We start from the raw sequence: 19,791 nt of genomic DNA, 5'->3' as shown, positions 1-19,791 counted from the left end.
TTTATTTACTTCTGTTTCACATTCACAAACTTTAAAAAGATACAATACTCAATTTCCACATGACAATATACAGAAAGAAAAATGTTTATCTTAGAAGAAAAATGATATAATATACATTCTGTTCCTAGAGCTGATCAGCTGCCTTAAAAACATGACAGCTCTAGAGAAAAATGATAATCAACATTACACAAAGACAGTCTCTCCATCTTCACCAGAATACAAAGTTGCATAATTGCTACATTGGAGTTTTACTGCCGACTTCAACAACTCAAAGGATGATGGTGAATTCCACAATCTAACACCATGAGCCACTGTGCAAATTCAAAACCACGGCCCCCCGGCACAAGTGCATAAGAAATCACTTCTTAGCTCTAGTGTCTCTGCTCATGCGTGTGCACAGACGGAGAAGTTACCAAGGAACTCCTGATCTTTTTCCTTCTACTGAAGCAAATTTACATTAGAGTCGCATCATAATCAACTATGGGTGTGTAGTGAGTTCTCATGAAATGAGCTGCGGACATATTATAAATTAACCACATATGTAGTGAGGGCTAAAGCCAAGTCAGTCCATGCTTGGAGCATCCATCAAAGTCACAGGTCCTTGGTAGCATATCACCTTGTCACTAACCAACCAGGTTTATATAAAGTATCTTTCTTAAAATCGCGACCTGACACGGAGGTTGACTCACCTTGACGACGAAAGCACTGCGATGAAAGCATTACACAGGATCATGATCAATATTTTAGCACAATAAACTTGTAAATTTAATCTCCCTATACTTCTCCACAACTCTAAAAGCAGCAGATCAAATGGGATAAAATCAGTCAGCACAGTTGACAAACATACAATTTTTTTTAACAATATATACAACGTTTCTGCACAAAATCCATAAATCAAGCTAAAAGTCCATGTCAGGCAGAAGATTCAATAAATAAATGAAAACATGACAAACCTTGTAACAGACTATGGTATCATCTGGATACATCGCAAACAGTTTGGTTCCAAGTCGAGCATGGCAAGAGTCACAGACACTCTCATCATTTATCAAAACATGTCGCGATCTTTCCTCAAACCTTGCCAAGCTTGCATCAATATCCAAAGCACGAGATAGGTTATGGACAATCTGTAGAATTAATATCATCAGATGCCATGAGCAAAGTATATTAAGTATTCTATGTTGATTCCATTAATTAATTAGCATAATTTTAGGAGACTATATTTTTCGTCCTAGAGTAGTTATAGGAATATACCATTTCCTTTTAATGTAATTAAGTCGCTACATAATTAGTAAAGATTCACTTGTATAAATACAACTTCTCATGCATACTAAAATACAAAGTTAGCCTTTTTTCCCTTCTGGTACCTTTTCTTACTTGATCAAGGTCTTGTTTGATCTTATATTAAATCTAGAAAATTGTTTGGTTATATTTAAAAACATGTTATTATGCACCCCCAATTTTAAAGCAATACTTATCTACTGAAAAAAAAAATGAAATTCAATTAAGCGCACTTACTCTTGCAAGGGTAGTGATGCCCAGATCTTTGAGATTCGAAATAACATACATGTTACAAAGCAAAGTGAGTTGACCATGACTAATACTTATTCCGAGTTAAGTGTGCTACGGGCAGGAGATTGATTATTATCAAGATCTTCAAGTGAAGGGTAATGGAAAGGGTATGATTTTGTAGCTTGTTAAATTAGGTCTTAGGCCTAACTCACACCCTAAAAGCTAGCTCAAAGGGAGGAGGATTGCTCAAACCTTATAAGGAGTCCACCCATCTCATTAACCACCGATGTGGGACTTTTGTCATTCTTTAACATAGCTGATTTGAACCATAAATATGATCAGAGCAGAGTTAAAGTTCTTGGCAAGTTCATATTTCTTCTCTTGAATATGCATGCTCCTATGAAGAGAGTCGATGAGGTGTCATGCAGTAACAAGCTCCAATAAATAGTCGGAGTCAATTGTCTCTCATGAATAGCCCAGGATGATATCTTCTATTAAGATTACTTGCACTGTGATTATTGTGAAAAGTCAAGGCATACAGTGGAGATATGCGGGAAACTACATGACAGATCGCATACCAACAAAGAGGTCATGGGGGAAAATGTGTAGGTCCTAAGGGACCTGGCTAATATTGCAGAAAATGAGACATCCAGGGTAAGGGCTTCGAGAGAAACTATCTTACGATGAAACTCAACATCTTTACAGACTCCATGACCAAACTTGACTCACCTAAGTTGTCAGATCTAATTATATGCAATCAAGTATTGTCTTTACTGCTCCCTTAATTCTTTGATTGTTGATTCTTGTGCGAATAGACACGTGACAGGCTCCTCTAAATGCTAACAAAACTACAGAGCCAACCCCCGACTCTCAAACAGATTCTATTGTTTGTAAACATGATACAACATAATCATCTATTCTTCGTGTACTTGAGTTTTCTGTTCACATGTTATCAATTAGCTCCATTACCAAAGAATTTAAGTCATAGCATCAAGTTTTCCCTGATCATTGTGTTTTACAGGAAATTCAAACAAGAAAGAACATTGGCAATGAAAAATTGCATAATGGCTTATACATGTTTGATGCGACTCGAGACTCTGCTTAGAAATATTTTTATTCATTCTGATGTAAATGGTCTTACTCAGACACTGTTTCTTTGTCTGGAATTCAATGGTTTATTTACTTCTACTGATTGTTGCACTAGGCTGACTTAAGTGTATCTATAAAGGCCAAAAGTGAAATTTTCACTTGTTTTTGGTCATCAAATAACTATCTATTCCTTCATTGCGAAGCAGCTACAAATCTGTGGAACATGTTCCTCTGTATCCTAGGAGTCAGTTTGGTAATGCCTAAGTCTACTATGGATTTACTCAACTGCTGGAAAGGTATTGGCAGCAGAGGAACCAGTGAAGATCGGTGGAGATCCATCACAGCTTGTGTCTGGTGGACATTGTAGAAGGAGAGAAATTCAAGATGTTCTGAAGGCAACGGGATCAACAGCCAGAAGATTAGAATCCAATGCTTTAGTTTACTTTACTTTTGGTGTAAACAGGATATGGTAGGGGATACAGCAGACAATTGACTTGCCTTAGTTTACTTTACTTTTGGTGTAAACAGGATATGGTAAGGGATACAGTAGACATAATTGACTTCATAGGTAACTTGTAAAAACCTTTGTTGAGTAGTCCTCACCGAGGAAAGTGCACCAATCATGTGTGAATTGTAAAATGTTCCTCATCATCTTTTTGTTGATGAGTCTTTGTGACTTAAAAAGTTACCTTTGCTCAAAAAAGTATATCTTTGTTGGGTAGCATCCTACACAGGAAGGATACAAATGCTATCATCTTCCCTCCAGGACATCCTTAGTGAGCATGAATTTCACCTTCTGAGAGTTTTGCCCTATTTTGGTATTACACCATCACCTCTTCATGGGGAGAGCAAGTAGGGGGAAGAGATGATCCTCCCTAGGTTCACTTTTGAAACTACTACAACAGGGGAAAGTAACATTGGAGTAAGAATTAAAGAGAGACTGTTGGGACATTTGGATAGACCTGATTTGAAAACTTCTCAAGTAGAACTAGAGCAGAAGAAACCATTATGTGATTTGTCGTGGTTAAATCCTCTTTTACCAGTGAGTTATCTACCTTGCCTAATGAGATAGACTTATCTATTACTCACAGGAAAAAAGTTAGATCTTGTACCATACATTCTTTATCTATTATTTTGAGGAAGAAAAAATATTTATGTAATTTTGACTCCTATAATTCCCCAATTCCCTCCGGTAAAGCCTTTGGCTTGTCTATTTCTTTTGTATTTATTCCCTAGATATGGACGAGAGCTTTTGCAGATCCTAGAGGAAAGCAAACTATGATTGAAGAAATGAAGGCCTTGTAAAAAAAACCAAGATTTGAAAAGTTGCTTGGCTGCAAATGGGTTTCACTGTGAAATGTTCCTCAATAACCATGGTGTGAAGACCAGCTTTCCATACCTCAACTAATTCCACAGGATACCTGCCACTTCCCAGGATCAGGTAACTCAATCCACCAAAGCAAAGGACATATTGGAAGAATCACGTAGTATTTTTGAATCTACTGAGATTTGAACCGGAGACCTTGTGTTCTCAACCCACTTGATTGACCACTAGGCCACAAACCTTGAACGCACTGTGAAAAATAATTGTGATAACTCGATTGAAAGATTCATAGCAAGATTGGTGAATAAACTTACCGAGTTGATTATCAGGAAACGTTTACCATAGTTGCAAAGACGACCACTCTAAGAATTCTATTGTCTTGTGCAGCTAATCTTGATTGGGCCTTGCAACAATTGGATGTGAAGAATAAATTTCTTCATGGAGACTTGGAAGAAGTGTATAAGGAGATTCCTCCCAAATTTGATACTGAACAAAGTCAAAGGAAAGGAGTGAAAACTGAAGAAAGAACTGAAGCAATCTCCTCGACCTTGGTTTGACATGTTCTTCTTTTACCAACAAAGCTGACATACGAGCACACCTCTTTGACAACATCAAAAGGTAAAATCACTGTTCTCGTCATTTATGTTGATGACATAGTAATGACAGGAAGAGACTAGACGATGGCCTGATTGAAGAAGTTGTTGGCACAAGAATTTGAAATCACAGATCTAAGGAAGTTGTAATCTAGATCAAGAGAATCTTTCTTTCTCAAAAATAAGTATATTCAAGATCTCTTTAAAGAAATTGGGATTGCAAGTTGAAAGCGAGGAGAATCAATTATTGAAAGCAATCACAAGTACAAACAGGGGTTGAGGATAAATTTATTAGGAGAGGTATCAGAGGTTGGTTGGAAAACTCATGTATTTCTCTCACACTAGATTAGACAAGTAGACATAGCCTACTGAGTCACCTTGGTAAGTCAGTTTATGCATGATCACTGATATCCGCATATGCAATTGTCTTTCTCATTTTGTAGTATCTGAAGTTTGCTCCAGGAACAAGGTCACCCCCAGATAGAAGTTTTTACAAATGCAGATTGGGCTGGATATTTAGATGACATAGGATCTACATCCATTATTGAACACTCGGAGAAGAGAACCTAATTACTTGGAGAAGTAAGACATAAAGTGATTTACAAGATCAAGTGCAGAAGAAGAATATAGAGCTATAGCCTAAGGTGTATGTGAGCTTCTTTTGCTACAAAAGTTATGGGAAGAATTGAGAGTCTGGGAAAAGGAGAACTTTCCTGTGCTGCGACAACAAAGCTGCAATCAATAGCTCAGAATCATGTTCAACAAGACCGAATAAAACACATTGAAATTGATCAGCACTTCCTCAAAGAGAAAGTTACTAGTAGCACCTTGAGTCTGCTTGATGTACCTTCAGAGAAACAGCTAGTGAGTGTGTTTACGAAAGGCCTCAATAGAAGGACTTTTCATACTGTGGTTTACAAGTTTGGCATGTAGAACATCTTTGCTCCAACTTGAGGGCAGTGTTGCTTGTGTCAATAAACTAACGTGGTTTTAGTATACTTAAGTTTTTTTTACTAGTTTAATTATAGGAATAGAATATTTTATTTTGTTGTAATTGATTGTCTTCCCTTAGTTAGTCAGGAATCACTTGTATAAATAACCCTCTCCTTCCTTAATTAATTAGGATTCACTCGTATAGATAACCTTTCTCCTAGAATCTAAGACATACTAAAATACAAAGAGAACTCTTCTTCTTTCTCAAATTCTACACTATGCACTGCAACTATACCACTGAACCCAGGGCAAAGTATGAAATAACAATGCAATTAGGACATACTTCACTACAGCATCCCGAAAAAGAACAGCAGGAATATATATCAACAGTCTCATCACTAGAAAAAGAATTTGTAAACAGCTTTCAATCAGACATGGAACAACTTGTTCTCTGGAAAAAAGATTGTCATCCAGCTTTCCAAAGCTGTCAAATGCATGTTTAAGGTAAGCCTGAATCTAGGTAATTTAGCCACTTGCCTTTAGGATGTAATCTCGACAAGCCTTGTGCCCTTTACAATATTATATATATCCAAGCATCTAATAGTACTCAGATCAAGAATGTACATACTACATACTATCATGACTCAACATAAAGGAGAGACGCCATGTCAATTGGTAAGTTTACCTTTCCAGCAATTCATGCTGAAGTTTCAAATAACATAGACAAAGCATATGTATTAAATCAAGAAAATACACACAGCATTACCCCTCATCCACGCGCTAACATATTGAATAAGATTATACTATTGTAATAAATCCTCAAGATCAATAGAAATTCATCCCTGAAGAGTAGAACATACTCGGCCTTGACGATGATGGTGAAGTCGAGCTCTCAACATCCTTAATATTGTCTCAGAAGCAAGTTGAAGGGGCATATCTGGTGACAATCTCTGCAAAGTGAAACCTCAACTCAGAATGAGTAACGTTGACATTGTTAGTAACTTTTTGCAAAGTAAATTAAGTCAAATAGATGTTATTTGCCTTCTCATCATCTAGTTCCCTTAAAACAGCATGAAAAAAAAATCCAAAACAAATATACATTGTCTAGTTATCTAAAATGATTTTATCGAGTAACCTGAATACTTAGCAAATGAAACTATGAAGATCCAACCATTGAAACCCCACCCCCATCCACCCAGTAATTTAGAAAAGGTAACCTAAATATCATTAGACCTATCAAGTCATCAGACAATTCTTTTTTCCGGCCTTTGAAAATTTAAAATCACCATAAACAAAACTCAGACTTCATCTTTCACTATAGAAAGGCAATTCTAAAAGTTGATATCCAAAAATGGTATCACTATGTTACAAGTTGCATAATTAGATGTTAGGAACGAAGTAAGAGGACTACTTCTAATCTGTAACGCACTATGTGACTGAATATGCACCAATAGCTAAAATTAGGACAAGAAAACTTAATTTCCCAAAGAAAAAAGAATATACTCCAATCCTCAAGATTTAAAGAAGAGATTCCCTGTTTTGACAAGTGACAACCAAATATTTCGTACACTGCTAACAACAAAGATCCATTATTTGGCTATTGGTAAAAGATTGAACATCAAAATTTCTACTTTTAAGGTACGATGAGATGTTTTTCCTTCAAATAAATTTCTAGGATGACTTTATTTCTCTTCTACCATATTTTATTTTATAACTTTGGAGATAGGTTCTCATACTATAAATACAGTGCGAAAATTAATCAGATTTTTGATCTTCCAGCCCAATCAACCATGTTACTGACATGATATGGTGGATAAACAAATACTCACTCCGTCCAAATTTATGTAGCACCAATTGACTTGGCATAAATTTGGTAAATTATGGGTCCCCTCAACCCTTTCCACTTAAATACCAGACTTTTGTTTGCTCTGTTGTTTGAACTTGTAATATGTATCTAACCAGCACACACACGTAGTGTTGCCACTAAACCAAAGCCGTGGGGGTAGAACAAGCCTTTTGTCTCCTCATTGACCATTACACGAGTAATAGAGCAGAAGAAGGATAAGTTTTAGTACCTCCAAAACTTGCAAAGGGTCTAGCATTTCTCCATGATTGTGCAACAGGCGCACAGCAGCTTTGAACATAGGCTCTTTACCATTCATTGGCTCCAAATACATTTCAAGCAGCCTAAGAAGAGACAAGGTAAGGGAAAGGCTAAGAGAACTTCTACTAAACCAGTAATCTAAAGAAACAAATGAGAGAATACTGTACTAACTGCATGTAAGCATCTGGCCTACCGATCTCAGCACAATATTGTTCTGCAGCTTCACAGTCTTCCAACTTTCTGTTAGATGAACACAACTTTAAATTACAATCCCACAGATAGTCATCTTATTCAGAGTAATTGCCGATTCATTTATGAAATACATATTTAGCAACAATGTGAATACTAAGATTTCAAATATTTTCGCCTGTTTATGTGGGGGACTTCACATGTAAAGCAGCAGAAGAGCATGTCAACCATGCACTTGCTCACATTTGGAAAACAGAACATCTTCTAAGTTGTTCATTTGTTATGATAAAGCTTGTTGTGATGTACCCAAGCAATAACCAAACATTTATGAACTTACAAGGCAAGAATTTGAAGCACTAATGTTTCTTGACCAAGCTTCCTGTAAAGAATAGCCTGTAATGAAACCATCAATAACACAAGGACTGCAAATCACAAGGAGAATAAAACAGTTCAAGCTGTTATCCAGCAGAGATGCATATGCCATTATTTCTATGAAGGGCCTAAATTTTTTACTGACCTTCTCGAGCCATAACTCGGATCCTTCAACCAAGTCAAGAACCTCCTCTGGATCATACAAGTCAGACGACTGTAAAAAAAATTGCAATCTCTCTCTGACATGAGTATGAAATATTGAGTTGTTCCAACGGTCTGAGATGTTTATCTCCTTATGGTTTACACCTTCAAGATTGTGCGTAACATGCTCCTTTTCACTAGCATCAAGTGCTGATTTAGAAAGCAAGAGGGCATAAGTTGTATGAAACCGTGTGTCACCAGAGTCTTGATCTTCAATTAACCACTGGAGATATCTGCACGGTAAAGCTTCAGTTTATGATTCAAAGAAACATATAGACAGTTAAATGCCTCATTAATATACAGATACATCTTTATAAGATAATATTACCCAAACCAATTAGGCACCCAAGGAAACCAATGTTATGGATAAAAATTATATCGAACAAATTAAAATAAAAGGAAAGAAATTTAGCATGCTACATGCTACTTGCTTTTTTCAGCTCTCATCAGGCTAAGAGTGACGGAATGCAATTTTAGGATATTCTTACAGCTAGTTTGTGTTGGTACTTGCAATTTTTCATATCATCTTGTGTGACATCATAAATTATTGATGAAAGGAATGATTTTGAAGAAATAGGCTTGTACTAAAACGATCTAAAAGTTTATGAAGCAACTTGACGAAGAAGCCAACAGATGATCAAGACATATTCATTAATGGATATACTAGGTCAAACAATAAAACCATAAATTTACTGTGTTTATGTATCACCTTATGATTTACTAAGGCCGTATTTTAGTCAATAACTGCCTAAGTCACACTACAGAACCTTCTAAGAAAATTTCCAAGTTTTAGTAAGTTCCATTTCAAAATAAAATAAAGTACTTTTTTTCAAAAAAAAAATATTTTACCTTAAAACCTTTTTCCAGTACTAGAATAGTTTTGTGGCCTTGGTGCTTCAATGTTAACTGTAAGACCATTAATCTACTAAAAGACTGTTTTTTAATGGATTTGCCAAGTAAGACAAAGCTAGAAAGTTCCAAGACTAAAAGAAAGTACACTTGGTCACAGTTTGAACAGAGTGCAGACTAGAACGAAGATAATGTCAAGCACTGACTAGACTCTTAAGGTGGCAAATCCAACTTTTAATCTTCTGCAGCTCCTTCCAGATTAATTTTCATCTTCTCCTTCATTTCAACCGCAAACACAAATCATCATCACCAAATTCTCAATCAGAGTGTTCTCAGTTTAGGTCTACAATATGCATTTGATATCAAAACAAGGGGGCAGCAGGGCAGGACCAAAACAAGCTGCTTATCATTCGCAAAGTGATACAGCGCTCAGTTGCTCAAAAGACTTGTTAAGAGGAGGAAGAAAAGGAAGAACTACACTTTTCTTTATGGGAAGTAAGCAATCTCCAAAATGGAGGTAAAAAAACTTGGACCAGAGTACAATCAAAAGTTGCATACAGATGTTACACTAGCCACCAATCTTCACTTCAGGAGACAGATAGCAATAGGTTTAAAAGAAGTGGAAAGGAGTGTAAAATCACAAAACCACTGACCTTAAAAGAATGTCGACTTTTCTGGGATCAATCGCTGCAATTACTTCATCTGTGATTGAAGGCTTGCATTAAAAGAACGCCACTTTATGGAGACACTACATTTATAAATAAGCAAAAGAAAAATGTGCATGCTAAACATAGTCATTAAAAGTAAATAAGCTGATAGTATATGTGAAGAAAATAATTTGATATCTAAAAAAGGTGGCGTCTAAATTGATCAACAAACATCAAATGGCTTTTGTAAAGGGGAGGCGAATCATGGATGCAACACTCATTGCTAGTGAATGCACTGACTCAAGAATGAAAGGAGGAGCCCCTGGTCTAATGTGCAAATTGGATACTCAGAAAGCCTATGACCATGTGAATTGGTCTTTCCCTCTGAATACTCTCAAACAAATGGGATTGGTAGCAAATGGATGAAGTGGATTGAGGTATGTATAAAAACAGTCAAGTTTTCTGTCCTTGTGAATGGGCAATCTGTGGGCTTTTAGAATCAGAAAAAAGGTTGAAACAGGGTGATCCTCTCTCCCCTTTCTTAATCATTTTGGCAATGGAAGGCTTTGATAGTATGATGAGGATTACAACACAAAACAGATGGATTAGAGATTTTCAGATCAGAAAAAGAGTGGGGGAAGAAAAAAAGTGTCATATGCTCTATGCGGATGACACTACCATTCTTTCTGAACCTACAGCATAACAGATTAGCTACATCAAGAGTGACTTTGGTTTTGTTTGAAGCAGTTTCAGGGTTGAAAGTAAACTTTGGAAGAAGTAGTCTCTTTCCTGTTAATGAGGTCCTCAGATCCAGCAACTTGCAAGTATACTGGGATGCAGAGTGGAGCATTTGCGTACCATCGACCTGGCATGCCCCTGGGTAGCAAACACAAAACAATGGAGATATGGAATGGTATTCTGGAGGAACTGAAAAGGAACTTGCTAGATGGAAGGCACAATATCTATCCCTAGGGGGTAGATTGATCCTCATAAACTCTTTTCTGGACTCTTTGCCCACCTGTGTGATATCCTTCTTCCCAATCCCAGCAAAGGTGTTGAAAAAATCTAGACAAGCTTAGAAGGAACTTCCTATGGAAAAGTATTGAGGGAAAGGGTTATAACTTAGTCAACTGGAAGAATGTACTTCATAGCAAAGACAGAGGGGGTTTAGGGATCAAAAATTTGAGGCTGCAAAATGAGAGCTTTTTGATGAAATGGTTGTGGAGATACACTGAGGAAGAAGCAGCTCTTTGGAAGGAGGTTATAGTAGCAAAATATGGAGAACTAAACCCCTGCTGTACAAAAAACACCACTGAACCATATGGGGTGGGGGTATGGAGGACAATCATGAACCTATGGTCACAAATGGAAGGAAAATATGTATATCAAGGTGGGTAATGCAAACAAAACTAAATTTTGGAAAGATGGTTGGATAGACCAAACCTCTCTTAGGGAACTTTTTCCAGATTTGTTTGTAATCTTGTTTCTAATCTGGGAGAACCTTGATGCTAAAGTGAGTGCCTGTTGGACAGAACAGGGATGGGACATATCTTTAAAGACTACTTAATGAATGCCAGGTGGAGAGGGTGGCAATGCTACTGGGAAAACAAGCTGGAATGATTATAACCACAACAGCAACATACAAGATCCTGCGTGAACATAGTAAGGATGGAGTCTTTTCAGTCAACAATGCCTACAAAAGAGAACTACAAGGGATGACAGGGGGCCTAAATATAATTGGAATTACTTTTGGAAGAGTGACATTCCTACAAAACTGAAGTGTTTCAACTAGTTAGTGATAAAAGAGAGCATAGTTAACACACAAGTTTTACGGAAGAAAGCCAGGCAACTGGTCCTTAGGTGTTCCTTGTGAAACTTGACAGGGGAAACAAATAACCATTTCTTCCTGCATGTTTACTGCTCAAATTTGGAACCTGTTTCTCAACATCACAAGCATGAACTGGACAATGCCAGAACATACATCAGATCTGTTGAGCGCTGGATTAGGAGGGGAGGCAGTAAGAGTCAAAAGAGATGGTGGAAGTTGATACAATCATGTGTATGGTGGTCAGTCTGGAAAGAAAGAAATGATGCTTTGAAGATAGATCCTATTCCATCCATAGTTAAATCGAGTTGTATAGTATCTCTACTTTTTTGGTGTAAACAACTTTATATAGATAATATAGATCAGATTATAGATTTGATAGAAAATCTGTAATTATCCCTTTTTGCACAACATACCCTGCTAAAAAGTTCAACCTTACCAGTTAGACCATCTCCAACCCACCTCCGTTTTACTCTCCGTCTCTATATTTGGAGAGTAAAATAGAGAATGGGCACTCCAACCCACCTCCATATAACCCTCTATTCTTCAAATTTAGAACTACTATTCACACTCTATTTCACTTTTTCATTATTTTATTATTATTTCTATTACTTTCAAATTAACATATTATTCTACATATAATTTCATTAATTAAATATCTAATATGCATAATTTCTAATTAACATATTATTTTACATATAATTTCATTAACTAAATATCTAATATGCATAATTCTTTTTTAAAAAAGAAATTATTTAGTAATATACTACTTTAGTTTTAAATTAATAGTATTTTAATTTTTTTTCTAATTTCATCAATAATAAAATTTTATTGTATTATTATTTTTCATTATAAAGAATACACAAAATTAAAATGGCAAGATGAAAAATTAAATTTAAAAATACAATAAATGATGCGATAATTTAAATACAAGATAACAATAAGTGATCTCAATGCACCAATTCAAGATGCCGTAGAGGTTCCAACTCCAACTATAGAAATGATGGTAGATGAAAATCTCCGGTTTGAACAATTTTTAGCTAGACATAAAAAAATTAAGGACAAAAATGTTCATTTTGAACTCCATAATGCATTAATAGAGCATTTATGCGTGCAACATAATAATTTTGAAAAATAAGTGTTTATGTAATTGTATGTCACTTTTATTTGAATTTGTCCATTAGTTTATGTATTATATTATATTTTCTTGCAATTTATATTATTTAAGAAATAAGAAAATAAAAAAGAAATAGAAATAATAATATAATATTGAGGAGAGAGAAAAAGATTCCTTTTTAGAGAGTAAAATAGAAAATTGGGTTGGAGTTGATTGTCCAAAAAAATAAAGAACTCCATATTTGGAGAGTAAAATAGAGGATTGGATTGGAGATACCCTTAAAAAGATTATATTACCTAAAACCTGATACTTTGTCCTTCACAATTTATGTGGTGGAGCTTAAGTGGACACGAAGTTTAAGAAAGAAAGCAAAGACTTTTGAAACTTGTGATCTAGAACAAATCATAGAAAGAATGCATCACTCAACATAATCTAGCAAGAGGAACGTATACACTATCATAGATGCTATGCAGTGTGCCTACAAGATAGACAATCTATCAACCATCTTTTCCTTCAGTGTAATTTGGCAACTGATATTTGGAGCATGTTCCTTTCTATTTTTGGACTCAATAGGGTCATGCACTGAAAACCAAATGTATTTCTCTCCTGGTGTTTATGGAGAGTTGATAAATCCATCAAGAAAATCTGGCTGATGATATCTGCTAATATCTTTTGGTGTGAATCGCACACATTTTCATGGCATCACAACTCCAAACCACACTCTTAAACCTATATCCTACTTAATTTATTTAGTTGGAATAGTCTTAGCATTGTAACTAGCTCTAACCAGTTTTACAGGTTTTGTTAGCTCCCTTAACCTAGTATAGTTGTTCTATATGTACTGGAGCTATCATGTAGCGGACGGTTTGAAACACTGTTTAAGAGGTGGCCCCTATCATTTTCCACTTCAATATCAGGCTTCTGTCTAAGGCAGGGCTCCAACGGTGGCATGCAACTGTGTTATGCATAATTTCTTGAGAACAAGAAGAGGCATAAGAAATAAGAATTGTAAAGAAGAGGCTCGATTCACAAGCATAACTATAACGGTTAGTAGACTGCATATTTAGTCAGAACACTTTAATGACCTTGTCAAGTCGGAGTCGGATAGATATGTTTTTCAAAAATAATGGTGAAGGTAGAAAAGACTAAAATATTTCACATAGATATCGCATATAACATCAGATGATGTATTCATCTCAAGTTGAATAATCTTAGGCTATAAACAGCATCCAAACTTTTTAATGACGCAAAGATTATCAAACAACACAATTTCTGACAACGAGTGAACCTCAAATTGCATTACAGATTGAAGGGAGGGGATACTTAGATGGCTATTTGACAACTGTTGAACCATTGAAAGTAAACATCCTTACAAGAGCTGCATGAGTTTAAAGTACACCCAGTACTTTCTAAGAGCCATTTTTGCAGATGGATATCCCATTTGAACATCACTAAATACCATGTAAGACGTACCTGGTGGGAGTAGATCTGTTCTTTTCTCTGACACAAGTACTTGTACAGCTAACAGCTGGTTGATGTCTGCAATCTAAAATGGAAACTAATAAACTTAATTAGCAGGCTGAAAGCAGAAAGCACCTGAAAAATCAAAAAAGAATTATCATACCCATCCTAGATGTTGCAGTACTAACTCCTGATCAGATGATGACTCAAGAATTTTTGAAGCCTCCATTACAGCAGTCTCTTGATCAGAGGTAATACTATTTATGGTATCTTGTAAGTGGTTTGCACCATGTGAATCATTCAAGTAGCTGGATGAATAATTTCGAGCCAGCACACGCCAGATTGAAAGAGACTTTGAGCTCATCCCTTTACTGGCGTACAGAAAGGCAAGTGCCCGCAAATGCCCAGATTCACTCAGCAATAATTCCAACTCCTCCTGCACTGTCCATTTAAGTTTTATGGCTATCCTTCAAAGAAGATGGCAGATCCCAACTTTATGATTAAACTATTTATAGCAGCTAAAGCAATTACAACACCTAAAGATCTGCATACAAACATTTCTTTACCTTATCCAAGAAAAACCTTTCAATAAGTATGCTGGCATCATAGCATTCCTGAAGTTTGCGAAACAAATAAGTGTTTGAAATGCACCTGAGGGTGAGACCTAGCGATCTTCAAACCATGAGAAATCAGGGTTCAAATGCCAACAGCAGAAAAAACACTAGCTGATTTCTTCAACGGAGATACGAGATCTCAACTTTAAGATTCTACTGTTTACTAGCAGAGACAACTACTACAACACCTAAAGGACATACACGCACATTCCTACATTAAGGAGAATCAGCCATTTTGTGTTAGAAATTTCAGGATTTCATAATGTTGAAGGTGGATTTTGGTGCTAGATGGAGGAAGTCAGTTAAACATTGAATTTCTACAGCTAGGTACTCATTATTGGTGTATGGCAACAATGTGATGTTTCAGCAGTTTGAGAGCCCTGAGGCAGGGGACCTATTATCTCCCATGTTGGTCATCTTAGTTATGGAGGAATGGGATAGAATAATGGGTAGAGCTGTGATGGGTGGATAGTTGCAGGGTTACACTGCAGGAGTTGGGGGCATGATACCGACAGTGTTTCGCATCTATTATTGGCGGAAAAACACTCTAGTACTAAGTAATGAGGATAAAACTCGGTTAGAATACTTGAGAGATGTCTTAACAGGCTTTTAGGTGGTCTCAGGCCTCAAGATCAATCTCAAAAGTGAGAAACTATACTAGTTGGGTAAGGCCGTAAGGGGGAATATTGTATTGCTAGCACTAGTTCTCCATTGCAAGGATGGAACTTTCCCACTACCTATCTTGGCTTGGCACTTGGTGATTCAAATAAGGATCAAGCAGTATGAAAACTCAGTAACTCAGAGGACAGAAAAGAGGCTCGCAAGATGGCAGGAGAAATATTTTATGGAAAAGGGAAAAGGAAGTTCTTACTAAGCATCCCAATATATTTCAATTTTCATGTCTTTGTTTCACGCTCTAGCTAGCATAGTGCCACAGGGAAGTTGGAACGAGTCCAAAGAAGTTTTCTCAAGACTTGTCAGTGGGACTAAGAAGCTTTACTTGGTGTGATGGGAGACTGTCATAACTCCTAAATGCTGGACGGTTTTGCAGTCAAAGACTTAGGGGTTTACAATTAGGATTTTTAATAGGTAAATGGTTGTGGAGATATGGAAATGAGGAACATACTTTTTGGAGAGAGGCTATGTGCTCGTACACTCCAAGAATGTTGTTGTACCCTTATCGGATCCTCCAAAGTATATGCACTACTTTTGGAAGATCCGACATGTATATGGAGGCATTTTGGAAGAGTCCAAGCAACATAGAAGATAGGTAATAGAGAAAAATACAGGGTCTTGAAATAGGGGTGGAGGACAAAGAATGTTACTACGCCTTATGGATGTGGTTGGTGGAGGAACATGTTCAAGTGCTCGAAGAGTTCATATGCAATGTGCCATTTAAGGTAAGGGATGTGAAAAGAATGAGCTTTTAGGGATATAGGTGGTGTGGGGATAATATTTCGAGAACTACATACCCATACATTTGTAGAATTTTATATCAAAAGGAGATGACAGTCCAACGAGTCGGGAGCCTATGAGGTGGAGAAGGTTTTTTGAATTTGAGGTTTAGGAGAAATTTTCAAGGTTAAGAGGTAGCAGAGTTCCCAGGACTAGTCGCTTTGCTTCACAAACAATGTTGAACACATGATAGTGAAAGGAGAGAAATAGGGGTGAGGAACAATGGGTCTTTTATGTTAAGTCTTATTATGAGATGTTTCTGAAGGGGGGAAATGTTGTCTTTCCATATCAATCAATTCGGATGCCTAAGATACCATGTAAGGTATATTCTTTCACTTGGTTAGCAGCTATGAAGCGGAAAAGGGTTACTTATGTTGATTGGTGCTTTATGTGCAAGAATTAGGGTAAAGATACCAATTATCTTATTCTACATTGCCAAGTAGCATCGAGGCTATAGTGGGACTCTTGAGATGGTTAAGAACAGAGAGGGTAATCCTAGGCCCTTCGAAATTTCAATGGGAAATGTGATAGATGGGAGAAGAAGCAGGGTATGGAATGTTGCTCCACTTGCACTTATGTGAATCGTATAGAGATAATGAAATATAAAAGCTTGCGAGGGTGTTGAGATAAATTTTTACAATTGCGGAGTAGCCTATCATCGTAACAACTTTTTTCAGTCTCCATGAAGTTTTGTTATGTATGGTGATAGGGTGCATTTAGTACAAAACCATATCTTTTAGTTTCTCTTTTTGTTTTTTTATCATCCTTGATATGAGGGTTTTGGCCCAATTGTTGATAAAATTTTGTTACCGTATCAATATATCTACATCAACTTAAAATAAGGCCAATAATTTTACCTTAAACAAAAAAGAGACATGCTACAACTAGAGTTATTCCTATAGTTTGCGTAACAAATAAGTGTTTGATGGGCGACCTAGGGGTAAGGCTACAATCAATTAAGTGTGTTAAAACTTAAAACCATGAGAAATTAAGGTGCAAAGCAGAGAAAAACGTTGTAGGTAATTTCTTCTTATCTGCCCAAGTGTTAAAGCCTTGCTGGGCACAGTTACCCAATGCATGTGTTGGTGGGAGATTGCATGCAATATTATCAATGCGAAACAACGCAAAAAAGATCTAAGATCTATTGGGGCTCTAAAAGCAAAGTGCAAATAAAGTGTGGGTTCTGATGAAAAAAGGCGCAATGGAGAAAAAATACATATATACATGTCTTGTCCAAAACTAATAATTATAAGCATGAATAACAAATAAATGTGCATAGAAATTAAATTTCTTCACGATAAAATGAAATATCAATTGTTTAGTGCCATCTCTACCGAAAACGCTCATTCGCAAGGAAAATTGTGTTAGAGCTTTGATGACGACACCATAGCACACATTAAGCTACGCAAAATGCTCAACATGTTTTGAGCCTTACTTCAAGGTGTAAATGTGCCTTGATAACACTGATAGTATGTGTCGGTGGAATAGTCAAAATGCGTGAAAATTGACCCAGAGGCCAACATTAATAAAAGTACTTAATATCACATGCATCAGCAAATCAACACATGAACTACATTTTGCTCCCCGCACAACAAAGAAAACAACCAAGAAATCATATATTAGACAAGATAGAGCAAGGTTGTATAGACATACCACTACGCAACTGTTGTCTGATGAGGCAAGTCTTTCCATGTCATCAACACGATTTAAAGCTCTGTAAAGGTACATCAAAAGAGTGTCAACTCCTTCGCATACTGAAGGAGCTAAATCTTTATGTCGTGATGCTTCTAAAAACCTGTCATGAGAGAGGGGAGGGATTAAGGACCAGAGAAGGCAAAGGCAAAGGCAAGTAAAACCAAATTGCACATAAACATTAGATAAAAAAGTTAAACAATCTAACTTTATAGGTGTGTTCCACAAACTAAACCAACTTCAAAAACAAACTAAACCAAAATATGTTACAGAAATGCAATTAACTAAGGGCAGAGACATATATTAGCTTCTGTTTTTTCATCCTACATTTCTGTTAGCACAAGCGTATTAAAAGGCAATTGAGACTCACCCCAGGCGAGACACTGCAAAAAGCCCCGAGACTCATGTGTGGGCTTAGTTCTGTCAGGTTTACACCCTAAGCCCCTGACTGTACGCCTTAAACACAACTAACACCCAATGCTCAGGGCTTGCCTGACAAATTTTACACAAACTATGTGTCAAATTATTTAGTTAACATTGTTGACCCTCATAATTTTGTAATGATACACTTGATAGTTTTTCATCAATAGAAATAAGAAAATTGAGAGTAACTCAAACAACAAGTCGTATAATATTGCATATTTACTATTTGAAAACACCGTGAGGGTGGATACTGCTTAACATTTTCTTAAAAAATACATAGCCAAATTTTACATCTTGTTTGCTCTTCTTGTTTTTGTCAGATGTCTTAAAAAATCATATTTTATTATTTCACTATTTACAAGTAATTATAATTTTATTCATGATGGAGTGATGCTTTTATTATTATGCTAATATTGTTTATTGTTTATTTTTGTTTTAAGGAGGTAAATCTCATAGTATAATAGTACTATATTTAAGAAATTATGATTCTTTTATTATTTGAAAGTTAAGATGTTAAGAGTTGATTCGCGTCACGCGATAACTTTTATATCAGCACATTATTTATACTTGTAAAATCTTGTTAGTAAATTTATTTTATGAGTTACTGTAATCCTGGTTATAATTGTTTTAAACTATATATTTATTTTGATAATTTGGTGTTATTATATTATTTTTAGTTTTTTACTACATTAAAAATAAAAATTTAAAGATCCAAGGGACTTACATCCCATGTTTCGGAGCTTACGTCACGCCCCGTGCAAAGTAAAACGCCACGCCTTTTAAAACATTAGTAAGCACCAAAGAGACGATGCCAAAAGCATTTTCTTAACTTATTAGCATAACTGATCCCTTTGTGGTCATTTCCTATGTTCTCAACTTATGAAAAGATAATGAAGATACAAGAGAGATACTTAACGCAATTCAACTCAAACTTACACTTGAAAATTAGACATAGCCTGAAGGAATTAACCTTATAGTCCACAATTTCTCTAAGTAAGCGAAAAACATTTGAAGGGGTCACTTAATAGCTTTCTCTCTATAATATATCCTCGGCACTATTCATCTCCACCCCATAAACCTATTACCAAGTCCCTCTCAATTTATGGTCTTTGCTTAACGGCTTTAACAAAAAAGTCTCTCAACCTATCATACATATACTCACGAGAAATGATATGTGGTTTTGTTTGTTTTTTTTGACAAAATGATGTGGTTTTTTTTTTTTTTTGAGAAGGTAACGATATGTATTTTTATTTCCAAAAACTCAAAACCTGCCACATTCCTAATTAATCCTATGACAAAAATTACAGTGATCCTAAGATATTCATAACTGATTCTAGATCTTCCATATACTCCTGTTTACACCAAAAATGAAACAACACAAGACAATTCATTTT

General features: G+C 36.0%; 1 protein-coding gene across 7 annotated transcripts in view; it reads right to left on the bottom strand.

Annotated features, from left to right (window-relative positions):
- Window positions 1–19,791, bottom strand: part of LOC107020474 (vacuolar sorting protein 3) — a 35,763-nt gene continuing 15,972 nt past the window's right edge. For 3 of the 7 annotated variants that reach the window (XM_015220853.2, XM_015220850.1, XM_027916985.1), the window contains 11 exons: window positions 17,936–18,077; window positions 14,377–14,649; window positions 14,226–14,298; window positions 9,817–9,865; window positions 8,259–8,547; window positions 8,079–8,134; window positions 7,724–7,792; window positions 7,524–7,635; window positions 6,309–6,398; window positions 954–1,124; window positions 1–705 (listed from right to left, as the gene is read on the bottom strand). In XM_015220853.2, coding sequence (XP_015076339.1) covers window positions 613–705; window positions 954–1,124; window positions 6,309–6,398; window positions 7,524–7,635; window positions 7,724–7,792; window positions 8,079–8,134; window positions 8,259–8,547; window positions 9,817–9,865; window positions 14,226–14,298; window positions 14,377–14,649; window positions 17,936–18,077 — 1,417 coding nt within the window. In that variant the 3' untranslated portion in view covers window positions 1–612. Of the gene's footprint in view, window positions 706–953; window positions 1,125–6,308; window positions 6,399–7,523; window positions 7,793–8,078; window positions 8,135–8,258; window positions 8,548–9,816; window positions 9,866–14,225; window positions 14,299–14,376; window positions 14,650–17,935; window positions 18,078–19,791 lie in introns of those variants that run through there. The other 4 variants (XR_001456908.1, XR_003578307.1, XR_001456909.2 and 1 more) reach the window with 4 other exon arrangements.

This window comes from Solanum pennellii, chromosome 5 (genome assembly GCF_001406875.1).
Source record: "Solanum pennellii chromosome 5, SPENNV200".
NCBI classification, from domain to species: Eukaryota; Viridiplantae; Streptophyta; class Magnoliopsida; order Solanales; family Solanaceae; genus Solanum; species Solanum pennellii.
The sequence above is the reverse complement of the archived record's forward strand: the minus strand, read 5'-3'. Positions and strand labels throughout refer to the sequence as shown.